This window comes from Netta rufina (assembly GCF_964035555.1).
Source record: "Netta rufina genome assembly, chromosome: 5".
NCBI lineage: Eukaryota > Metazoa > Chordata > Aves > Anseriformes > Anatidae > Netta > Netta rufina.
The window spans coordinates 1,184,851-1,210,642 of NC_140128.1; the positions used below are offsets into that span (position 1 = coordinate 1,184,851).

Below are 25,792 nucleotides of genomic sequence, written 5' to 3' on the forward strand. Positions count from 1 at the left end.
AGAAAAGATCTTTATCTGTGCCATACAATAGCTATTTTGAGCCTATAACAGTTTTAAGGATAAGTCACCCATTTGATGATCCCTTACAAAATGCAGGGATTTAATATTGTTTCAACATCTTGTTCAAAAATACACAGTATTCTAAAACTTAGAAGTACCTGGAAAATTAATTTCTGACATTGCATTTACAATAGCTTTAATGAGTGCTTATACATAGTTATTAGTCAAAAGACCCTTCCTCCACCAGAAATAAAAACTAATTATTTATTATTAAACAATTTTATACAAGAAACTTGCTTTTTGACCTTTAAATAGTTCATCATTGCTTGGCTGTGCCAAAATATCCCCAAAACCACATACAGAGTCAGACAAACAGATGGAAAGTAATGCCATCTCAAAAATACTGGATGATGTCATCATGTTTCTCAGGAACTCTATTCTCAGCATTAAAATAAAATTCCAAGAAAACATCAGAGCTCCGATTTCCCTTTTACAGACCGTGATGCCCATCACACAGGTAAATCCAGTCCCATTCTTTATTCTTGTGACCCTTGAAGCTGACAGTGAATTGACTCACTCGGGTGTAAGCAAAGAAACTGCTTAAGATAACAAGATGACCTTTCCCAAATAAGCTGACTTCAAATGTGAATTCCCTCATATTTCACAAGATAGTACCTCTGTGATTATGAATATTGCTGAAATCATGTTTATTTACATATGGCTGTTTAAATCCCACTCAGCTGATAGCCTCTAGATAAGATAATACTTTCAAAGTGCTGATCTTCTGCTTTTTCTTTCACTCTCTGCTCCTCTAAGGCAGACACAAGTTTGTCCCTTTCTTCAACCGTTTTCATCATCTCAGTAAAAATTTCATCCTCCTCATTTAGATCCATCTCATCTTTAAGGGTGTCTAAAAGACCATAAAACAAGGGGTTAGAATCTAGATCACTATATTGTTATGCTTTGCATTTTAACTGTTGATATGCAGCATGAATTAATATTAGTCATCAAGAAATGAAGACAATGGCAGTTAATATTTTCTATGTTTGTGCTCAGGGAAAATTTATCCTGCATTTGGGCCATTTAAGGTTGCCCATTAAGGTCCCTAAATTCTATATTAGGACTTTTAGCAAAGCTTAGGCTGTGGAATTAGTAGTAAGAGCACTACATATTTACAAAAACATTTATAAATGTTGCCTAAACATCACGCCATAATTAAAATGTTATATAGCAGAAAGCACTTTACTATATCAGGAAATAATCTATAAGGTAACAACATTTATGTTGGATTTTAAATTGAATTTCTACAATTTTAAAAGCTCAGATGCAAAATGCAGAATCTAAGTAAATTTATAGGTTTTGTTTGTTTGTTTGTTTTTCCCAGAAAAAAAAAATTGAAAATAGCAGTAGTTTGCAATCCAGGTGGTTAGAACACAACAGGATATTTTGGCATATTCAGTGCTATGCATCCCCCCCCTTCTGCCTGCATTCCTACTCCCCACACTCCATTTTCAAATAGTGAATGAAAGGACAAACCCAAACTGTAATCCAAAGTACATAAAAATAGTTCCAAAATACTGCGGCAACTGGTAGCATCAGAGTTAACTGAATCTCTCTTGCATTATGTAGTTGAAGAAATCACTTCCTGTAGCTGCCCATCATCATGTTAGGTGGATGCTGCTGCAGGCACAGCACAATCAGGGGCATTAGGTGTGCTTCTGATCTAATCCAGTTTAAAAATTGGGCAGGTTAGCTCAGCTTTCTTCATTCCAAGTCAGGTGAAAAGATCTTACAAGTTGGATGTTGCTGGCTGAGCTGCACTCACAGAAGAGCACAGGAGGAAGAACATCAGCCCCTCTGCTCCTCAGAGCAAGGAGGGACTCACATGGACAGTCTATGACTGCAGGCTGGAACATGCTCCCTGCTTTGACTTACCATCAACAGCCATCTTCTCTCTCAGCTTCTGTTCCAACCTGCTTTGGTGGTCTTCCAGTTCTAGTTCTTGGGCTCTGGATACAATAAAAAGCACATTAAATAGTATATGTATATTTAGTAAAGACATACATATATTAGTATTATTTCAACAAAGACTTTGTGTATTGTTTATCCTCCTAATGGGCAGTCAAAGCTAAAAGCTTAGTTTCTGCACAGCAATGCCAGAAGCACCAATACCACCTTTTGTATTATGTATTGGATTATGCTCTCTCTTACGTCACAACAGTTGGGGCTTTGACCAGCTGTGCCTTGTTGGTGGCACTCAGAACAAGATTCTGGACCCTCCCATAAACTAAGAGCCCTGCCAGAAGTGAGTAACGACTGCTGCAGCTCTATTCACCTTCCCACATTGACCAGAGATAGTGGAAAAAATATCTGGGAGTCACCAATGCCTATCTGCTGAACCTGTTTCAAACAAAGCACGGTGAGGCAACTACAACCAATGTTGTTTCCATCAACCACAAACAGTGGCACTTGAGACAGCTCTTTACTGTCTTGGTGTATGTACTTTTTCATCTCTGTAGGAGAAAAGATCAAGGAATTCACTATGTCCAATTAAAACTGAGATAAGCTTGTCAGACTATTTTTCTTCCACAGGACAAAGTGCCCAAGTGTTCATTACACCTACATAATTAGACCCACACTACATAAAGGCAGAACACCTGTATGCTGTAGTGGTTTAGAGTATCCTATAGGATTGAAATAATTGAACCACTGTGTGAGGGAAAGATGAGGAGGGCTCAGCTGAAAATCTGTGATCAAAGCAGACTGCAGCTACTGCGGATACATTTATTCTACAACAGTTTCAAACTCCATCACACAGAAGGGTGGGTAGATGTCATGTGAGTACAAGTTCTTGTCTCCCCTTTGCTTCTTTAGTGCTAATGCTCATTCTTACTTACACAATCAAAAGCTCAGACTCGTAACGCATTAATTTATTCTTCTCCAGGACCAGCTCAAACCACTCATGTAGCATCTGAGTTTCATCTTGCGTACCTGAATCTGCTTAAAATAGGAGAGTTGAATATGCATTACTGAGTTTCCTTCCAATGCTTTTGCCACTTAAGGTCACTTTAAATAGTCCTCATTTATAACGCTAGGTGAGCTCAAATGCAGATTTTTTTTTATTCTTTGTGCAACTAAAAACAGTAACATCAAACATAACACATAACATTCCTGTTTATGCTGTTATGCTGTATTTTATTGCAGTTAAAGATGCATTAGCTTTAAAAGCACTATTGCTTTGGAAGTTAGCTTTTTTTGTTGTTTCATATATATATAAATATATACTTTAAATATAGTCACTCACTTTTAGTTCTGCCTTTGATAACATAGTTTCTTTGTTGACAGTGGACTCCAGAACTATATTTAGAAATGGATATCCCACTAACACAGTCAGATTTGGGATGTACTTGCTGGCAGATATCAGCCTAATCCCTGCTTCCAGTGGGCGTCACATGCACAATCTAATCCAGTAGAGATGTTCATTCCTTTGCCAACTGGCCTCTAAATCTGTATTTGCTTTAATCGGCAGGAAAGGTTGTGGTACACAAAAAATCTATTATTCTAGGGTAGCTTTGGAACAACTGGGGTTAGGGCATCACTGGTAGACATTGTACAGATACATAATGAGATGGTTTCTCTCCCAAAAAGTTCACAGTCTGAGTCTATTTTGCTAAAGAGGATGAATTCCTCTTTCACCAGGTAAAGGCTTTTATTGCTCTAAAACAGAGCAATAAAGAACCCCTGGGTGTTTTTCAATGACACATCAGAGGGTGTTAAAGGGTTTGCGCCCTTTCACATGACCCTCCCCAAACATCCTTGTTCAGGTCTGTCCCATATGCTTGCAGTGTTTGTTGCATCAACAGGATGTAGTTACTGGAGGAGATAGTGACTTCCCTACCTATATTAATCAAAAATGGATTATTGATTACATATTTCTCTACTTTTCTTTTGCAAACCTATCTGTGAATGTGTAAGTTCATTTTACCAGCTGTATCTCAATCAAGCCAGTCAAGAGAATATCTAAGCCCAATGATATTCATAAACAAGTTGAAGCTGTCCACCTTCCAAAGTGGACACAGTTACGGAGTTTTCTCGCAGTTTTTAACATGCAACTTACTTCATGCTTTCCATCTTTTTTTTTTTTTTTTTTTTTAAAACAAAACAAAAGCACTCAGCCACCCTTCAATGTGACTCCAGTACTGATGCAGAATTACAATCAGGCACTGTCATCTCAGAGAGCCCAGGTCTCCTCATGCCAGCAATAGAATTGTGTAGGCCCCTGTGCCGAGGACAGGAGTCATGGTGGCTTGTACACTGTTTGGTGATTTCCCATTGGGATTTGCTTTGTTACTGTGAAACAGGATGGTAAAGCAGCAGGAGAGAAAAAGAGCAAAGAAATCTTGCTCTTATTTCTGAATGATTCCAATAAAGCTTGGCCGTAAGGGATGTGTTCCTAAAGGATCTTCCAGGTCAGCAAGTGGTGATAAAAACGTCTTCTCAAAGTGACTGCCAGAGCACATCTGGCTGGGACGTGTCAATGGTAGCTTGTCACAGATTCAGCACAGGGATATAGCGGTAGTATTCAGAGCCTTTGGTCTTCATGTGTCATCATCAGAAATTATCATCTGGAACTGATTGTCATAGAGTCATTAAAAATATTGCTATTGCAGGAATGTGTATGTCCTGCACATACAGAGATGACTATTCCCTGTTTGCTGTTTTCTTGATTAGGCAAAAATATATAATTTTTAAACATTTCCTCTTTACACTTTAAAACCTCTCTCTCTAACAACAGTGTATTGTAGCTTGACTGAGGTACACAAACAGAAACGTGCTTTGCAAAAACGTCACTCGGTGGAAGCCGAAATAAAAATAGCCTTTGTTTTCTTACTTGTTCATCTCACAAAACACTCCCCTAGTGTTCCCAGGGGCATTTTTCCTTGAGCTTTTCAAATGTTTCGTAATAACACTGTTAATAGTTGAGTCTGATGGACTGCTTTATGCCTTCCAAGGGCAAAACAAGCCACTGAAGCATTTGGCGTAAGGTAGTAAGACAAATATTTTTAAAATGTTAAAGGAAAAAACATTTGAGAGTCTGTTTTGTGAGCTATGCTGGCTTTTTGTTACAGCATTACTAAAGCAAAACTTTCCTTCTGGTTTGCCCAAATCTCTTGTAACCAAAATCCCACTTGAAAGTTCAATGCTCTAATTACATCATAGCCATTTCTATATTAATCGCTTCTGAGGGAAAGAGGCTGTAATGAGCTTTCACTGTCAAACTTTCATTCCACAGAGCAATGCTATGCTGTCCCTATGTACAGCAGTTACACAGTAAGGGGGACCCTGAGAATTTGCACCGCCTTGGAAACTTCTAGACCTCATATTCCTTATTCATCGAAGTTGTCAGCTGATCTCTTTGGACTCTGTTAGAAGTTCTGGGAAACCCTGTTCACCTTCCAAAACACATACATGCACACACACATACATTTATTTTGTTTGCTCAACACAGAGTTTCTTCTTCACCACTATTCTTCATGATTTGTTTAGTCAACTGATAGGTTATGTCAGTTTCAGTGGAAAACATGTTAGGAGATTTTTATTTCTGTATCTTCCTGCAGGCAGATCATCTCTATAAGCCTCCACAAATGTCAATGTAAAACAAAGCAGTTGTACATTAATGATTTATTATTTGGGATTTAGAATCAAACTAAAGGGAGTAAGGGCCATGAAAAAATACTCATAGAACTGATTTTTTTTTTTTTTTTTTTTTTTTTAATGCATGAATTGTTGTCACTACAATTAGAAGATCATCAAAGCCTCATTTTGCTCAACAGTCTTCATGGGAGTTGTTTCACACCCATGCATGTTCTCTTCTAATTCAGCTGAGGAGCTAATGAATAACTCCCCCTAACAAAGGGGCCATTCATCCCCTGCTTACAGAATTACTAGAGAGTTGCGCAAATGTCACTGAAGACTAGTGTTTGCAGACCTGTCTCTAAATTTGGTTATTCACAACCTTTCCAGCTCAATATTATTGCTGAACCGTGATCGTTTTCTAATTACCTTAATAATACCTATTAAACCACTTGAATTGCATAAGCACAGACCTACTTAAATACAACTTAACCTAATAAACAGTGGTCATTCATTAAACAATAATGCCCATTATTTTTAAGAAGATTGAATGGAACATTATACTCACTGATTCTTGCATCATTACATGTGTGTTGTTACAAGCAACAAAGCACTCATGTTTTGTTTGGGAAACTTACAGAAACTTCATGCTTTTGCACCAGGAGAGTTATTGAGACACAGTAACATCCTATATTTCAGTAGCTGCCCTATTTGTAACTGGCCACCTACACGCAAACAATCAACAGGGAGAAAAAATAGTACTTTCACCTTAATGAGGGCAATCCAATTACTAAGGATGGGAAGAGAATGAGAAGCATCAATCTCTTGGCAGACAGCCTTCTTTAGGAAATGCGATTGTCAAAACAGCAAAACCAAGAAGTAGCTCTAGACCATTTATCCTGGTATTCTGCATCTATCCCATGAGCTAGAAATCTCTTGCCCCCCATATTTTTGATGTCTCCATAAACCACTCACCTGTAAAGAAAAAAGCTAAAACCTCAGTCTCTTTAGGACACTTTCTCATAGGTGGTAAAGTGGGTGTTATTTGATAAATTATGTTTTCATTTAAGGGAAAAAAGATAATGCTAGCTTTTAAAATAACATTTGAAATACATTACCACTATTAGTTATAGGAAATCTGTTAATAAACTTAGAAGGTTGCACAAACACTCTGTTGTTAAACTGGTTAGCTTGGTGTTAGAATAAGAGTGATAACTGCTAAGAAATATGGCATTAAAACAGTCAGCATGTAGAGATTTTGCTGGGTTGTCTAGCTAAGATGACAAGATCAGGTGCCAAAACATACCTATGTTTGCAGTGTTGTGCAACTGCCTGTCTCAAAAGCACAAGGTTCGGCTTTCTAAAGCAGAGGTAAATAAAGAGACATTTGCAATAGGTCTGTTGGCTCCCCAGAACCCTTTTGGCACAGAAACATACGCTCCTCTGAAGTCCCTCACACACACAGGCCTTTCCCTCACCCCCTTTGTCCTGTTCCATCCTCCTGCAGGAGGTCTCCCCAGCTTCACCCCACCAGCATTGGGAGGATGCTGTGGACCAGTGTGTTGGCACAGTTGGTTCAGGTGAGTGAAAGCTTTGTCCCAATCTGCAGCCAGGACAACATCCCTGCTCCATTCCACCCATCCAGGCAGTGGGACTGCAGGCTGCTATTGCTATATCATGGCCATTGCCCTCATCAGAGTAATGACATTTCACACACTGGGAGAAGTCATTAAGGACTCTGTTACCAGGCATGGTAACTGAAACACAGCTCCTGGGAACAGTATTGGTTCCCTCCCAAAGATGAAATTAAGCTCAATTTTTAAAAAATGGGGCGGGGGGGGGGAGGGGGGGGGGGGGGAGAGAAATGCAGATTCAGTAGCATGGCAACTACTTCAAAATACATGACAATCAACAGAATTTTATAATGTTCAGCCTAATGGTTCTTGAACTAACAGAGTTTGAGGAAAAGGGTAAACAAGGATTTTTGTCGTTCCAATCACTGTTTCATTTCAAATTTTGCACTAGCACTGAACTCTTTCTATGACAATAATAAAACTCCTCTTATTAAAAAACAAAAACCACTACCAACAAGAACTGTGTCATTCACCTGATTCTCCTCTGAGTTCTCTCTCCAGTTTAACACCAAAAATCTCCAGTGCTCTCTGTCTTTCCTCCAGTTCTTCTAGTTGCCGCTGGACTGCCTGAAAAATTATAAGGTTATAAAAGCTGCAGACATAGCTTAAAAATTCAGAGACAAAAGATGGCCGCAGTGGTTAGAGAAAGAGCTTGAAAAGGTCTCTGAGGAGTTAAGAGATCTGCAAACTCACTGATTGTATTAGACACATAAGCAATTTAATTATTCTACTAGGTATCTATCCACATTTTTGTGTGGATAAGATCTCCGGTACAAAAAGAACGTCAGTTCTGAACTCTAGTTTTCCCACTATTGAATGGGAGATGATGATACAATTTCTGTATCTTGCAAGGTGTGAAAACTGAACTCCTTACACATCCTCTGGATGTGTAAGGATCCTTTTAAGATGCTACAAGAATAAACCTCACATAAATATTCAAGGCTTACAGCTAGAAATCTTTGCTAGCTATTTTTTTTGCCCATGGTTTTTTGCTGTTTGTTTTGCTCTTATATTTCACAAGCTTTTGACACAGGCAGGAAAAGGTCCAGTAACTAAGAAGTGATAATCCAGTGGCACAGAAATGACATCTAGATTCAGCGACCCATTCCCTTTGGCATAAGATTTTTTTAGAAGTGCCTCATGGATAATGGGCATGAAATGCCTTTAGAAGATTGAATCATCAAGTGTAGATGCTCAGCAGTTTCCACTTCAGGCTGTGATAGGGCATTCCAAACCATACCTTCAGAACAGCCTAACAGACAAGAAAGATTGTTCAAAAAGTCTGGATTTGATTGTTTCCACAAAGCAGTAAAAGAAGAGAATTTTACATCATTTACAGTGCTCAGAATAAAAAACAAAAATGTTAAGTGTTTTTTTTTTTTCCTTTGGATTAGGTACATGGATTTTTTTTCCTGTCACTGATTTTATAGAAATTGCTAGATATTAGCATTTCTACTGTCTGGTTCAAACAAATAAGTTATATCCTTTTCAGTAATACATTTTGCCAAAGGAGTGATGTCTACATAAACAGATATTTCAATTTCACATCTGAAAAACAACTCAATAGCTTTCTTTTTTAAATTTAGTATTAGTACAGAAATAGCAAGTAGAAGCTCCATAGCTCTTACTGTCCACCTGGCATAGTAATAAAACAGAGGATGGTGGACAACTTCGCCTTCAAAAAACATTTATTAGACAAAATGCCCTTGCTATTTATTTTACTGCATGGGAAAACACACACACACACAAGTTAAACATCACATTGGAAACAGTGCAGACAACCCAAAGTCATCAGCTGATTTATTTGGAAAGACAAAACTCTACTCTGCAGTCCCTATGGCATCCATGCTGCAATGCAGAGACTGAGCTAGTTCTGATCACATTAGCTCAGGTATTATTAGCAGCTGAGAAGGAACAAGACAGAAATCAGTGTGGGGTAAATTTTTTCTTGGGTACAGATCAGGGCCCTACATGAAGTGAAGTGACTTTGCAACATTGAAAAAAAAAAATGGTTCACTTTCACTTTTACGGCAGAGAGGACAAAAGCCATCATTCTATTTTGCCAGTGTCCTGTAGTACACTGGAGTGATAGCACAGCTTCTTGCATTCTCAGGGGATGATATTTCCCCTTTCTCTCTCTTTCCCTAATGATCAATGTGTTCTACTGCTACTGTCAGTCATTACTATTCTTGGTCTTGCATTAATGCATAATTACAAAATTGTGACTATCAACTGGGGCACACTTGGATTTGTCACAGACAGAGATACAAGACCCTGCCACTAGCATCTTACTGCACCTGACATTTTGGGTGGATTTTAATGAAGAAGTCAGTGAGTCCCAGTGAGGAATGAGAGTGCGTGGGCCACATTCACTACCCCTCTCCTCACCAGGCACTCCTGGGAAACAAATGGGGTATTTGCAAGCTACATTGTCACCTGTGCTTTGTGAAGCCTCTTCAGCTCCTCTTGTTTAATCAATTGCTTTGTCTCCTTCTCCAGCTTCCTTCTCCTTCTAAGAGACATTTTTGCCTACCAAAAATATTAGAAAAGGAAAAAAAAACAGCAATCAATGTACACGTATGATATTAAATGTTTCCACAAGTCTTCCCCAGAATCACAGAATCATTCAGGTTGGAACAGATCTGCAGAGACTGTTTAATCCAAGTCCCCTGCACAAAGCAAGGTGAGCTGCTGCATGCTGCTTTGGGCAACCTCACTGAAATAAAAATATTGATGTAGGAAAGTTTTCACACATTAACCTGTGTTGACTTTGAATCATTACAAGGTCTACTGAAATACTAAGTATACGTCAGTAAACTGTAAACTGGTCATCAAACCAGTTTAGGAAAACTTAACTCATTACTATTGCTGTAGCTGCTGGAGTAAAATAAAATTGCTTGAATTGTGAATAATTTCTTTGATGTTTAAAATGGGTATTATCCATAGAAATTTGTCGTACAAAAACTAGTTGGTTTGATCATAACACACACCTGCACAGTAAGGCTGAGGGCAGGAAGGAAGAGCAGCTGGCATCAGCTGTGGTTCCAGTTCAGCACCGCCCGGCCTGGCTTTGGGAGAGACCTTCTTCCATTCTGCCTGCTCCAGTTGAGGTCCACCCCCACTTCCAGCAGCAGCTCATCTGGGCTGCTTGTATTATGGGAAAAGGGATGTATCTGAAAGAAATGGCCACCAAGCACCACTGCCATGAACAGCAAGGAGCATGTGCTGTGGGGGCTGACTGGGGAATATTTTCATCTAGCTCTTGACCTAAACTCTCTAGAAGTGTTGCAAGGCTGTGGTTTTTCGACTCATGAAGAGACAGATTATATGAGTACAGGAGACAAGATGATTGAAAACCGACAAGCCAGGAAGCCATTAGATTTTTTTCCCACCCAGTTTTGCCAGTGAAAAACAGTGGTAATGGCAAAAAAAGAGGTACTCAGAGATATCCAAGAGAGAGACAAGGAGGACGAATGTATCAAAAAATGAGCCACTGTAGACACCATGTGTGTCAGCCACTTGCCCACCCTTTTTCTCACCCCTATCCCAGCAGCGCTGCCTGGGCTGCACAATGGGCAGTTGCTCCTCTTCAGCTTTCTCCTGTCTCTCATCTCTCCCTTTTCTTTTTTTTTTTTTTTTTTTTTTTAATTTAATTCACTGTAATATTAACTTCTTATAGACCACCTTTCCTGTAACACTTCCCCGGTTAACAAAAAGTCTGTTGTTTTCTTGAATCTTTTGAGATTGAAAGGACCTAAATACTGATTACTCTATTTTCTCCCACAATTTCAAGCAACTGTATTTCAAACAATACATTTATTTAAAGCATATTATTTGTAGGGTACTGTTCAAAATGGCTAAGCAAATGTAAGACTTACATTTGGCTATGTGGTGGATAGAAGAGAACTAAAAATGCCAATGTGTGATGAAAACTTTCTTCTCTGGAGACCTTTTCTTAAAAATAAACTAAAAATGCTCTCGGGTAACAAAAAGACCGACACTTGTTGATAACTTTTCCAAAAATGCTACAGCTGCTCTGCTTCAAAAGGCTTCAGCAACTTCAGCATGTCCTTACCCCGCAGGGCTGGCAGGACATGCAGCCACATGTTCCTGCACTTCCCCCTCTTGGTGCTTCACTTGGTCTGGAGCTGCACAACTGCACTTCCATTCGAAGCCCCACTTAGATCTCAGCTTGGCTTTTTATAGTGTACTGGGCAGCCTCTTGCCTCCCCAGCCTCCCAAAGCAACAAATCAAAAGGCCACCTTGTACTATTAATTCCACTTACTGATATTCCCTTTATGGGAAAAAGGTAAACATATTTCTGTTGAGCTATTCAGGCAATAAAAGCTCTTCAATTCTCTTCAAATCAGATGGGTATCGAGAGTTCACTGGTGATTTAAACCCACTGCTCCAGTGAGACACAAGAGCTGAGTTAGGGCTTAGAGATGTCGGTGTGCAGCAGGCCCTTCCAATGTATGTGATCTGGGTGTGAATTCATAGCTCATGCAGCCATGCTGATTAGGGTAAACACAGCGTTTTCCATGCAATCTGCTTGTAGTACCTCACAAATGAAGTTGTATTTCCGTATGGGAAATCTGCATCTGTTTGGTTTAATTTTTTCAATGGTTTGCTTGTTGGACTACATATTAAATCCACTTATGAATGCTGCTTCAGAGTGGTTTCTGTAAAACATGTCTATTTGTCCAATTAAGACCTCCTCTGTCAACACTGGTACAATCAGGGGGAATTACAGATCCAAAGAGGAAAAAGAAATTTTGATATCCATCTGTCATAGTTTTAATCTATTTTTCTATCCACTTAACCTCTACTAAAAAAAGCTCCAGTCCCCACTTTGAGAAATCATGGTGTGTTTTAGATCTAAGTTTATGATGAATCTTAAATATAGTCCAACTGTGAAAATGTCTTTTTGCTTCAGACTAAAGGTTACCTTATGTGTTAATGACGGTTTCAATTCAAATTCATCCTCGGAGGAAGAAGTAGAATACTCAGCAGCCTCTTTTCTGACAGTTGGATGTTCACATCCTAAAATGAAGGAACAAAACTATCAGAGGTAAAAAAAAAAAAAACAAAACACAAAACTGTTCTTTAACATATACAGACTCTTTGCACCTGCCCTGAGTTCCACTTTGCAGCACCCAGAGCAATTTGGAAATTTGGTCAACTGTGATAATTAAATTTTGGTCACTGTCAAAAACTCTGCTTGCATATAATTGATTTTTTTTTTCAGGTATTATGGACAAATAAATTAATTCCTTGAGCCCTCTTCATGTAGCATGGTGTTCTGAATGCATTCAACATTCATTAAAATGTATATCTGAAGTTAGCCATATTACCCTAATGATTGTATAAGGCTCACTATACAGTGTAATTGAATGCAAAAAGTCTGAGCCAGCTCTTAAACAAATTACCCTTATGTGGCTTGTAGCATCTGGCACCCATTTTTACTACATGACATCTGCTCAGTGTAAAATAGTTGGCGTCAGAATGTCTGGTCATATAAAAAAATCACAAATGTAATCAGAAGCAAATGGACTAAAAGAACAAGGCTTTATCACACAGCCTCATGCAATATAAATATTTCATTAATTATGTCTAAACAAACGTCACTTATTTTTCTGCTTTAGGAATATTATCACATCATTGAACTGTTGATTAAAATGCCATAATAAGTCAGAAAAATCCATACATCACAACAATGCACTCCATAAGGAAAACTCAAAGGCCGCCTTTGGAAGAAACATGTTTTCAGAATTATAAATTAAATTACATTTAATTGCAGCAATTTCCATCATGCCTGTTTTCCCAGCATCTTGTTTCAACTGTGTGTAAATATTTGAATTTCTTCTTAATTTGTCTAATTCATAGATTCATTCTCTCTATTTAAGAAAATAAAACTGCCTATGCCACATCTGTCTCTATACTTCAACCTGCTACAGGGTTAATGATTAACAGCTGGGCAACATCTTGGAATTGTACATTATTTACAGCTAACAATGCCATTTTTCTTTGTAACTGCTAGGTAATGTTTGGATTTCTATGTGCAAGTTGTATTCAGATTAAAATCACTTCCCATTCTTTCATTTTAAATGTTTCTTCGTTTCCTTGTACTGGATTGCAGCCCTGAAACAGGACTTCTGTCTTAAATTCTAATTTAAAACCTGAATCCAGGAAACACGTTTATTCCAGGGGGTAAAGCAATGAAAGCAAAATGGAAGTAATTTGTGGTAAGAAAAATATCTGGTTTTAGAAGCACCCAGTCCTCATGCTCAGTGAAGCTGCAAGCTCAAAGGGTCTTTTTGCGGGATAAGCAGGGACAGCCAGACTCAAAAGCTTTTGCCAGTGCACAAGATGGAGGAAGGCATAGGGGGGTATCACAGTCACTATTTCTTTTGAGGAGTAAACTTACCTGCCTTGTTTCTCCCCATGTAACCAAACATTTGCAGTAAGTACCCTGCAGTCACACCACTGGTGAAATCAAATTCCATAATATGCAATCTGCAAACCTTCCAGGGAGCCCCAGCAGGGCTAGCCACACAAGCAATTACACAATCCCGTTTTTCTCTCAGATCTGGGAATAAGCGATTGCTTTCCTGTGTCCTCCTCTTTGAGCAATATCAATAATTTAAAGAGCATTACAAGGTCTAGAGGAAAAGCAGCCTTCTGTAACACGAGGGCACCTGCCTTCTCCTTGGGACTGCAACTCAGGAGCTGTGTTCCTTTTTGTTACCGAGAGAGGGCCACTGACTTCTCTAAGGACTTTCAACAAGACCCATCTCGCAAGCATGAGGAAGCCAATGTCAGGGCATGGAATTGAGTTATGTCCACAGACCTGCCAGCGCCTATTGGTTATGGAGAACTAAGCATTAGCAACTTGCTCTGAAGAGAAAAGCCCTTTAAATTGCTCCAAAACAGACGGTTAAGGGATGCTGCACACACATTTCCAGCATACCTGACTCACGGCTGTCAAATCACAGGGAACTGAGCATTGGTATTGAATCTGACAGCATTACAGAATACATTTCAAAGTAGAAAATTGTAAGAAACATCCAATTCTTGATATTGGGGTTTGATATCTTCACATATATATGTCACGTAAGATAAATTGCATCTGTAAATTACAGTTCCTCACACCTTGGTAATCTGAGGGTGGGTCTCAGAGACATTTTGCCTTGGTCTAATAGCCCTGGCACTGAATGCCATCAGCAGTAAAACCCTAGCTGCATTCTGTAGGAACAACTGAACCAAAGTCCAGTGCTTTTGCAAATCCTTTTCAACATATAAATCCAGGCTACTGGTTTTCCTAGGAAACTTGAGATCCTCTGAACAGAGAGGGAGGTGTCGTAAGGAAAGGTTTAAAAGGTTACAGCTTCTGTTGGAGGGAAATGCACTCCTGATTGTTCTGGAGATTTATAGGAAAAAACACCACTGGTGAAATGCTGTACATCACAGCTCACCTCTGCTTCCTGGAGTGGTTTTGTGTCACAGTAATGACTGCAGTCTAAATACACAGAAATTCTTGGAACGGGAACTATTTTTATAACAGCATTTTTATAACATGATGTTACATTAATCTGCTGGCTTTTTCTGTAAGTGTCCAGGATTGCATATTTTTTATAAGGTTGTTGGAGTTAATCATTGCCTCTCTAAGTACTTCAGTGTTTTACAGAAAAGAAAGGTTAAAGGACACATCTCTTAGGGCATTGGTGTCCCAAAACAGACGGGAATTTGCATGAAGTAGGAGATGAAAAGAAAGGCCTGTAGAAATCAGTTGTCTATTTGGTTCCACATCTCCGCTTTTCCACAGGTTGTTCATGTGGTCTTAGGCATGCAATTTAATCTTGTAGTGTTTCAGATCCCTAAAATATAAAATCACTGAAATAAGAGTGTCCTAGGTGACATGAATACTGCAGTCATGAAGACTTTCAATAGTACAAAGAGGCAGTAATGGGAACCAGGTACAAACCTAAAATATTTGCAAGTAATCCCTAAAAGTGCACAAAACCAGCAAAGTGAGATCATAGAACATCTGATTTTCTTATCATCTAAACTGGTAATTCTGCTTAATAAAATGAGCCACGTAAACATTCCAGTCATAAATCCAGTAAACATTGCAGTCATAAATCGTCATAACAACTCTCATCTACTCTAAGGAACAATTCTAAAAATGTATTCATATGACTTCAGCTCAGTCAGTGACAAAAAAATATTCCCTCTGTTTCTTCATGAGTGACAAAAAGCAAACCCTGGGTCACAAACAACTACCAATAAATCACCAGCTTTGTGAAACCACCACCTTCAGAAGGTCTGTCTGTGAGTCAAAGCTAACCTAAACCCTGGATCTACTACTGAGGCTTGTTGTAGATGTTACAGCTGGCTACCACGTACACAGAACACTAAGAGAAGGCAGACACTAAGCTGACTGCAACTCTCTCATACGACCTGGTTTGGTTCTCTTTAAACCGTCCCCCCCCCACCCCCCTTGTGGTATTAAAGATTTTTAATACTTGTAAGTAAGACAGCTCTTTGGCATTTTTATTTTTTTAATTTCAAAAGGGCAAGATGGCTTAAGTGAGATCAGTTAGTCATCCAATTGATCAATTTTATTGATCTTTTTTTAGATTCCACCCAAATTTAGATTTAGATTAATCTTTTTTTAGATTTCACCCAAAGGTGGAAACAAGCAACATCAATAAAGCCGCAATGATATTTCTGCAGCAAATCAAAAAACCAGTATTGCACCTACAAACCTCTGTATTTCTGTTTGGGAACACCCGTGTATTCTACAGGCAAACTTACCTAGGATTTTTTTCAAATTAATCTCTCACTGAAATCAGTGCATGAACCCTCACTGCTTCAGTAAGAGTTGTCCTAGGTCCCGGACGCACAGGCAGTCTGTACAGGCAGATCTCTGCACAGCCCCAAATTTCTAAGCAGCACTGAGCAAAAGCCAAGCATGGGCAAATGGCTAAATCAAAGTTGTATTTTTTAATTTTGCACAGACTTTGCAATGCCCGTATTCAATAACTATAATAACTTAATTCCTCTTCTGGCTTGCACAGCAGAGGAATGCAGCACATTATTAAATCATCCTTTGTTCAATTTTTTTTTTTAAATCTAAATAAAGTATAGTATTATTCAAACCTAAGAACATCTTCCACTTTAGTAGGAACAAAACATATCAGTTATTATAATACATTTACTTAAGAGCAAGTCAACTTGGCTTGGTCTATGGGTGATGACTTTTATAGGCTCAGAAAAAGCCTTTCGTTTGAGACCACAGTGTGAAAAGCGTGAACACTAGCAACTCCCTGTGGCTTCAGAGCAGTCCTTTGCATCCTCTGGCTCAACAGGAAGGCCTGGTTTTGCAAGTTGTTAGATAAAGAAGGCTCCAAGAACCTGATCCAAAAGCTCAGGAATGATAGTGGGAGTTATTCTATTTATTTCAATGAGTTTCACATCAAGTTCTGAAGCAGAAAGGTTACAAAAAGGATCTGGCAGCTCAATGTAAGCACTTCAGCAACTTCGCTTATACTCCATTCCTTGTACATGCATTATTTTACACACAAATTGTTATTTTAATGCTGAGTTTGGGTCATAATCTAATAAAGTAAGGCATAAACAGGTATGCCAATAAAATTCAATAGGTTATTGAGTTAAAAAGCTGTGACTTTCTGTAGTGGGCTTTTGGAAAGATAGATTATAGAGAAAGACAGGTGGGTGTCTCTCTCATACCTCATATTTTATACCTTAAACTGTGCTGCACTTAATTCTTTCTGAGCCCATGCTCAAATTAATTTGGTTGCTCTTTGTATGACATCAATATTTCTGAAACTCATCTGCAACTTTAATATTAAGCTTGCTCTTGCAAACAAACATGAAAATCAATACCTTTTAATCACTGCCCAAACAGACTCTCAAATTGGTTAGAGCAGGTCGGTAAGGTGCTAATTCCTTACAAACTTAAGAACAAGGGGATATCAGTGACACCACATAGCTCCCAAAAGCATGCCTATATTTCAGTCACTACGGCAGCAGGCAGAACTGAAGAGACACCTGCTGAGAAAGCAGATACACAAAGCAAAGCTTCTTCCTACTGCAGCTTTATTGCTACAATATCTGAACTGGTCATGGAGAGGATAGCAAACATACTCCACATGGCACTGAAGCTTCCAGTGCTCATCCTTCCACTTGCCTGCTTTTCTCCCCTTTTCACAATGCACTCAGAGTCACAGAAGCAACTGCTCTGTATCCCTTTCTGCCCCATTGCTCCTTCTACCTCAGCAAGTATGTTTTTCCTGTCCCGAACACATTTGAATACTAGTAAACAGCAGACCAAATTTGTGTCCAACATGCTGTCTGTGCTCTGCTCTGACAACACCTTTAACTTCTAATTCTTAACCAAAGATACATTTATTAAATCTTCATATGTAGACAGCAACTCTGAGTTAAACATGAAATACAACAGAAATGGGATTCGCATGATGGCACATCAATCTTTTAAATGTTAAATGCTTGCAAGAAATAATTCCATTCAGGTCCTCACCTGCAGAAGGAAAATGTAGCCTGTTTTCTGCAGAATGGTCCCTCATGAAAGGCAGAGATGACACAAGGAAATTCCCTTCTCTTTCATGAACCTTACTTTTCAGTCTATCAAAAAGTGACCCAAGACTACTCTTCTGTGTGGAATCATCCAGATTGCCCCTAGGAGCGTTCTTGGGTTCCCGAGATGAAGCAAGGAGGTACTTCTTGTTACAGGTAAATATATCATCCCTGGAAGCCACTGGAGGAGTTTCTTTAAACGTAAACTTTTCTAGGAGTCCTGGGACATCCTCCATCCTAGTGCAAGGTGATTTCTGAGGTATACCAGTGGTCTTGGAAGGCCTGCTTTGTGGACTGTAGACTGGGAAGAACAGCTCCTTGGTGTATTCACTTGGAGATATCTCTTCAGAGCTGACAGAAAAATTAGATGGAGTTGAGAGAGAATTGCAAGTTATTCCTAAATATTCTCCAGCCTGCTTCCCAATTTTAAGCTCCTGTGGCCGACTGTTATTTGCTCTGTTGTTATTACTGATCCTTTGGCTTAGGGAATAGCCAGGAGTACTGGGGAAGCTGAAGTAAGTTTTTTCTGAAGAGGCTTTGGATTTGCTGTCTGAGTCCTGCTTTTGTCCTTCTGTAGATGAGGTTAGAGGCTCCAAAATGGACCTCTTGATTGCATTGGCAATGAGCCTCAGTGGTGATTTTGGCTGGCTGGCTGTAGGCTCCTTGGCAGCTCTATCTGGATTCTTCAGAGCACCTTTCATGTCAACTGACAAAGCCGGTGGTACATCATCTGCAAATAAGAGAGGCAAATGACGAGATTGTTTGAACACACCTTTTCTCCAGTCAGTATTCTTATCCTTCTCTGAAATCTCCAGCACTCCTTTGTTTTGATTCTGCAGCCTGGTTCCACCTAAGTCTACCCCATTTGAATCATACAACATAGGTTGCTGTTCCGTGCAAAGCACCAGCCTCTTTTTTGCCTCCTTTAATTCTTGCTCAAACTTTTCTCCTGGGTGCCTTGTATTTTTCTCATCTTTTTCTTTCAAACACAGACATGGCAGCACTTTGGCATTCCTGTTAAAACCTTGTGATTCAGAGGTGTAATTCTGTTTGTTTTCATTCCAGCTCTGGCCCATACATGTTCCAGTGTGACAATCTATATCTTCAGGCTCCAAAAAATCATCAGTCAGCGTCCCATTTCCACGAGGGATCCGTGGAGAACCTCTGGCCCTGCTCTGAAATGGATAATGAGGCACGTAGAGATGGACATCTTCATGCATGTCTCTGACTTTTTCTTTTCTTTGAGATACTGGGCTGCAGCGTTGGACATGTCCTCTTGTAACTTTTGGTGGATTCTTGTAAGAAGTCAACTGTCAAGTGTAAGGGAAAAAGGTTAACTGGTGTTAGAAAAATATAGTTTACTGTATCTTTTATTCTATATGATATTTTAATCAATTTAAATATTAACATGATACTAGTAATCATAATTTTTTATATATAGATACACACACATACATAGATGACAATACAATAAGAAAAAAAAAGAAAGCTTTTCTCCCTAAAGGGATAATATTTACCTAGGAGAGGAGATCTAATATTCTACGGGAAGTTTTAATAGTCTGCAAATAACGTAATTCATACTAAGAATCTGTCATATCTTTATGAATCATCTTCAACGTTTTCCTTGGAAAGAAAGAGTCCTATCTACAGGAAAATACACAAAGTCGATCTGCTCTATTCTCCTGCATACATTTCAGTTGCATCACATTACAGTTTACAGCAAGCACAGGAGGCCATAATCCATCCTCTCCAACCACTTTTATAATATTGTATGCTCACATGGTGCAGGTACAAATGAATGAAGTAACCCAGAAATAATTGTAAAATGCAAGATGGTAGTTTAAACAATTCAATTAGTTCTCTTTTATTATTATTTTTCCTTTGGTGAAGATTTAAATTAATTACTCCAACCACTAAAACATTCTGCTGTAGACAGTAACAAGAATAAATGCTCACATTACCTAGCCAACAGACCAAAACTACAGTTTTTTTTTTTCTTTTTAAAAGGAGGGGCATTTTATCCTCAATGCTATGAGATAATGGATGGCTAGAAGATTTAATTCCTGTTTCCACTTCTATGCCAGATTCCCAAATTCACATGGGTAAAGCCATTAATCTAACTTCTCATTTCCTAGATGCATAGGAAGTCGCGTAGGAAGTAAGGTAATAATGATTACTTTCTGCTTCGTAGCTGTATTTGATGACTGAAATTAACACTGGCCAGGATCTCAGATAAAAACATGAGAAACACCAATAATCGAATAAACACCCACTTAATGTCTCTTTAGAGTAAGAGAAATGCTGCCAAGCGATATGTGTCAAGTGGAAATCGCAGCATGGCGATCATCCGTCCTTGTGTGCAGCATGGCCAGGCAGCATTGTGCTGCTCTGCCCTCCAGGGACGCTCCCTTCCTGGACCTATTGTGCTGGACCGGATTTCAGCTAGCACCATGGATGTTGAAGACTCGATTTTTTTGGAACGCAGACCCTGAGGTCAAGCAATTTTAATCACTTTAACCCAAGGGTGAGGACAACAGGCTAGGACACAGAGGACTTGGCCTGGCTCTTAGTCAGGGGGACAGATTGTGCTCTGCTCATGACTGTTGGTCATGACTTCTGCTACAGTGTCATGCTTGCAACAGGCCCACCCTTCCTCATCCTTAAAAAGCAGAAACTACAAAAGGAAGCCTAGGACTTGTAGGAACCTGAAGATGCTCATGAGCTGGGGGAGGTGTAGAGTCAAGAGCTTGCTGTGAATTAGGAAAAAAAAGTCTTCTGCCCATTGAATGCTAGTGGTAAACATCAGACATGGGCACATGTACATCTAAGGGCACTAGCAGCCTAAAGTCTCCCCGTCTCCTTTGCTAGGTTTCCTCTGGCCAGTGCTATGCAACTGCTTGACACCTCACCTCAGCTCTCAGATCTACTCTCTAAGACCAGTGCTGGCACTTGCCTCTCATCCCATAGCACGGCAACAGAGGGAGCATTTAAGCCATCTGGATGTGATACCCTCTTACTGCCCCAGTACTGACATGTGTCCTTTTGTCCAACACACACCACCTGAAGACCCACTTCCCATCCAGACCTATGAGCATGTGGCTAGACCAACAGCTAGCTCAGGAGCACCAAGAGCCAGAGATCTGGGGTTTGCTCTCCTTTGAGAAAAAACTGTGGCACAAAGCAAATGCCAGTGGCAACTAAGCCCTGTGCTGTGAAGGAAGCTTACATATTGGCTGACACAAGAGGTTAGTGTCCAAATCTCAGCATGATCAAAGTCTTAGTCTCACAGAAAGCAAATGTGACTTAGCCATGTGATTTGGGAATGGTTATACCAATCAGAGCAAAATCTCTTCCCTATGTATAACAGCATAACTCCAACTTTTGCTGGTTACTGAGAGTACCAAAACTATGTAAAAGAGCAAAGGATGCTCAGACAATCCTGCTGCAAGCAGGCATGTCCCAACAGTAGTAGTGCTAGTGCTACTCTGATCAATTCTCTTTCATACCTGTGTTTGGAACTGATCCTCTCTGAGATCACTTTGACAGCTGGCTGAGCTCTCTTTCCAGTGTAGGCCAGGTTTCTTGTTAGAAAGCAGAGAGAAATCTGCCAAAAAACACCACCACCACATTTTTACTATCATACTCACATTATTACCTTAAATAAAATTCACAATTAAAGAATGACAATAAAAAGTTAAAGAGTCATCTGGACACACTTTTACCCTGAAGAGCTGACCTACAGTAATGAAGTTTATAGCCCCACTTGCATATGTATGTCACTATACAAAACACATGCTGACATTTTCAGCAGTGAAGCTGAATTTATTCTACTTTTTGTCTAAATGAAGTGAGGCATCTTGTGAGTTACAGGAAACTTCCTGGAAAAAAAGAAGTCAGCCTCTTTAAAGCACTTTTAGACCTTAAAAATAGAAGCAATAAAAACAACCATATATTTCTGAAGCCTTAGTTCTGAAAAATGAAGAAAAGTGGATGGGTTCTGAGAGGGCTGGCTAAAGAGAAAGAAATGAGAAACGTAACCATCTACATGCAGTAAAAACAGAATTAATTCCCTTCTCTTAAATTGGGCTAAGGGACAGCATGCTGTAGGATCTTCAAGGATGAGGCAAGGTAATTCATTACTGTAGGCCTTAAACCAAAACTTAGTTGCTGGAAGAAAATACAGGTGAATAACTTGCACCTGAATGGAATCAGCAGAACTCTAATATTTGTGAGAGAGTTGGATATAATAAATAGTCTTTGGATGAAAGAAAAGTACACCTCAGCCAAGACATTACCACATCAAGTTTTGACATGAGAAGTCTACTTATAGCTGAATTATCAACTCCAAATCCCAATTAACAGTTCTGAAACCCACAACAGTTCCCAGTGCAAACTCTGCTTCTTCTATTCAGAGATAAAAGCTCCAACGGACAAAAAAAGCTCCAACAAAAGCTTCGACAGACAAAAGCAACACACCGGAAAGATAGAATTCAGCTCCTGCACATGGACTTCAGAAAAGGGAAGCCAGGGAGAGAGTCCCATTTTCCTTTCCTCTCACCCTTTTGTTCCCAATCTTGGTGCAATTTGTTACTCTCAGTCAAGAATTGAGGGAAACGATGAGCTGGAGTTCATTAAGGTACTCCTGTAGGAACCAGCATTGAGGGGTTGAACTGAGAAAAACCCAGCTTTGTCACTCGATTAAAAAGGACGCCACAACTCTGATCTGCTGCTGGTCTTGCTTTCTTTATCTTTTGGCAATGAGTTTTCAGGGAGAGAGCAAGAAAGAGAGCGTGAAAGTAAAAGCACCCTTCATATCATTTCAGACACATTGAGAAAGTCCAGTAATGGTCCTCTAAGAAAACATCATCAAACTTGAGCTCCTCCTTCTTCACTTTCACAGCCTACCTCACCCTCCCCCGGTTCTCACTTCCAGTACCAACACAACTCCTCCCCCTCCCCGCCCCCCCCAGGCTCCTGGTAGTGAGAGTGGGGGGAGAAGCAGCATCCCAGCGTGGCCTTTCCATTACCATGCATAACAGAGGAAATTACTTTTTTCCTCTGTGCAGCCCCAGGGGTCTGTGGGACAGCAGCACACAGGGGTGCATTGCTGCACAAGGACAGGGCAGCACAAGTGAGAGCAGCACTTAGCACAACGTCCCAGCTTGTTGCCTTGCACAGAGATTATTGACTTATTCCACTTGAGGCTCTGAAGCTATATTTGCAGCTTCATGTTAAAAACATGTTACTATGAAAAACAAAACAAAAAACAAAAACAAAAAAATCCTTAGGGCATTACCAAAATCTGCTTGGCCTTGGAGCTACTTGTGGTGACCAAGACAACAAATAAGAGTGTGGCGCTGTCTGTGGCTGCAAAACAGGAATTACAGATTTTGAAAGGCAATATCCTGCCCTGAACCTTTCAGCCAATATAGAAATGACACCAATTTCCTTTCTCTGGCTGCATACCTCGTGCTGTTTATGAAACATATGTATTTTGGGAAATAAGTTTGAAAAGGAGACAGATTTTTCTTTAATGTGACTGATGATCATATGAATTCTTGTAACTAAGTATTAAGTGGATTAAATACAGAAACTAAGACTTACAGTGTTCCTCCAGAGAGTAAAAAATGCCTTTATTCTGTTCCCAGTATATGCTGAATATACTTTACACATCATTTAAGAGTATACTTGAGGTTCAGACGCATTCATATAGCATGTTGCTTTCCTCTCAAAGACTTCTAGCTCCCTCTAGAGCCCTTCAAAGGCACAAGGAAGGCTTTAATAAAATGATGAGAAAATTAATTGGCAAACAATTAAGTAATACACTTGCCGAGAACAAGCTGAAAATTAATCAAAATTACGAGTTATCCCTGGTCTTTCCTTCTTTCCTTCCACAGTCTGTCTTTTTTCCCCTCATATCTGGAATAAGCACTATTTTTATTTGATTTTTTTTTAAGAACTGAGATCAACTAAGGAACAATTTTAAAACCGCCCTTTCAGTAAATCCAACACTTGATGTATAAGCCAATCCCCACAGTGTTTCACAGCACTCAAATACAGCACTGAGGCAGACAGACGCCACAAGATTTTTTGAGAGCACCCTGACTAGCTAGGCCATCTTGGGCAGAGGCATCCTCTGGGGTAGGATGCCCACCTGGCTGCTCCAGGGAGGTTCTGCAGAGAGCAGCGAGTCCTTCTCTGCACCTTGGAGGTACAGCCAGTCCCAGGGAATGCCACCACAATGAGGCCTTTCTGCCTGCCCATCTGCCACAGCTGCCTCTCCAAGGACACATGTACATCTAAGGGCAATAGCAGGGTGTGATGGTTTCATGAAGTCCAGCTTGGTGGGAACATCTTCTACAGACCATGAAATAGCCCCATGTATCCTCTACTGATATTTAGTGAGTTATCCCAGACGTGGCAACAGAAGCCTTCAAAGGACCATGAAGTCCGTAGTGAAAGTGCTAGTGTGCAGCTAAGGGCATCTGACATAGTTGTAAGGCTGGTGCCAAGACAGAGATGCATCTTGCCCCCTTTTGTGAGACATAAAAAAAATCTTCCTGTAATGGATACTTGCAAATAATCTTGAAGCTTCTTTTTGCAGTCAAACCAAGCAAGCCAACATACCTCTGCTTGAACATTGGCCCCATAATTAACACAGGTGGCCTATGAGCTCTGTTCCCACAACAAGAAACTTCTCCAAAGGCAGCTGAGACTGAGGCAGCTGCAGAAATCCCCCACAGAGGGCAGAGTTGCAGATGGAAGCTGAGGGCTGAGGTGGAGCAACTCTCACCACCAGTTCCCAAAAGCCAGCTGTCTGCATGCTTGGAGACTGTGGTACTCAGTCACATGTACAAACCCCTTCTTTCCACCGTTATGTATTTATGCTTCATACTTATGGGCTATCAACAGCTCAGTCTAACAAATACAACTGTTTCTAAACAAGTTTTGGGAGGACTTGAGGTGCTGGTAAATGCATCCAGCTCCACACTGATATCAACAATCCTGCAGGTACCAGTGAGTCCCAGGGGACTCAGGAGAGGCGCAGCATATAATTGCGGAGGGGCTGTGCTGAGGCAGGCAGGCAGCCCTGCTAAAAGCAACAGAGATGTGACTGGGAACACATCTGGCTCATCTCAGGGACACAGCTCAGGAGGAAGATCACTTTGACATCGCCCTGGCTGTGAGGAGTGACCACCCTGCGTTTTGCAAGTGAATCACACACAGACCTGATTGCTATTAAGCTCAGTACATTCCTGTTTGAATCCCTTGGGCAGAGATGGGTCAGCCTAAATCAAGTGAAACTGTCAGAGGAGAAGAACCAGTAATGTTCATGTTGGGAGGGCTGTTAGTATTCTTTCCTTTTCAGCAAACAGAAACATCACCTGTTTTTTCAGCAAACAGTAGAGGATATACAAATAGACACCTCCAGGAGCATGTCTGGTATGCAGTGCTCAAAATATTAGACCTATTGATACACTGAACCAAAAGCAATCAGTGCACGTAGGTCTAAGGGCAGAATACATGCTCTGTGATATAGGCACACCTTATTGGCTGATAAATTAGAGCTTAGCATACACAATTACGGCAGACATAACTTGCCAGCACTACTCCTTTTGCAGATGCCTATGCAGGACCATGACCAAGAGCACATTCACACAAGGCCCGAGCTGCTGACTTTCACAGCTCCCATTGTGGGAAATATAATTGAAACGCCACTTCTGAAACCCCACCAGTGCTGAGCTCATCCAACACACACACACAGACTGCACCCACACTGGAGAGGGAACAGGAGCACTCGGCACCCCTAGCTCCTGCAGCCCCAGGCTCCATCCTTCTGGAGGACAGCTGCTGGGGATGAGGTGCCTCCACTCGCCACCTGCCTTTCCTCACCCACTCCATG

At 40.2% G+C, this 25,792-nt stretch overlaps 1 protein-coding gene across 1 annotated transcript in view; it reads right to left on the bottom strand.

Annotated features, from left to right (window-relative positions):
- Positions 1-499: 499 nt before the first annotated feature.
- The window catches only part of MICAL2 (microtubule associated monooxygenase, calponin and LIM domain containing 2), a 131,590-nt gene continuing 106,297 nt past the window's right edge, over positions 500-25,792 (bottom strand). The window contains exons 30-37 of the mRNA XM_084287727.1: positions 21,396-21,493; positions 17,834-19,199; positions 12,218-12,312; positions 9,705-9,797; positions 7,742-7,835; positions 2,898-2,997; positions 1,936-2,009; positions 500-910 (exon numbers count right to left, since the gene is read on the bottom strand). Coding sequence (XP_084143853.1) covers positions 726-910; positions 1,936-2,009; positions 2,898-2,997; positions 7,742-7,835; positions 9,705-9,797; positions 12,218-12,312; positions 17,834-19,199; positions 21,396-21,493 — 2,105 coding nt within the window. The 3' untranslated portion in view covers positions 500-725. The remainder of the gene's footprint in view (positions 911-1,935; positions 2,010-2,897; positions 2,998-7,741; positions 7,836-9,704; positions 9,798-12,217; positions 12,313-17,833; positions 19,200-21,395; positions 21,494-25,792) is intronic.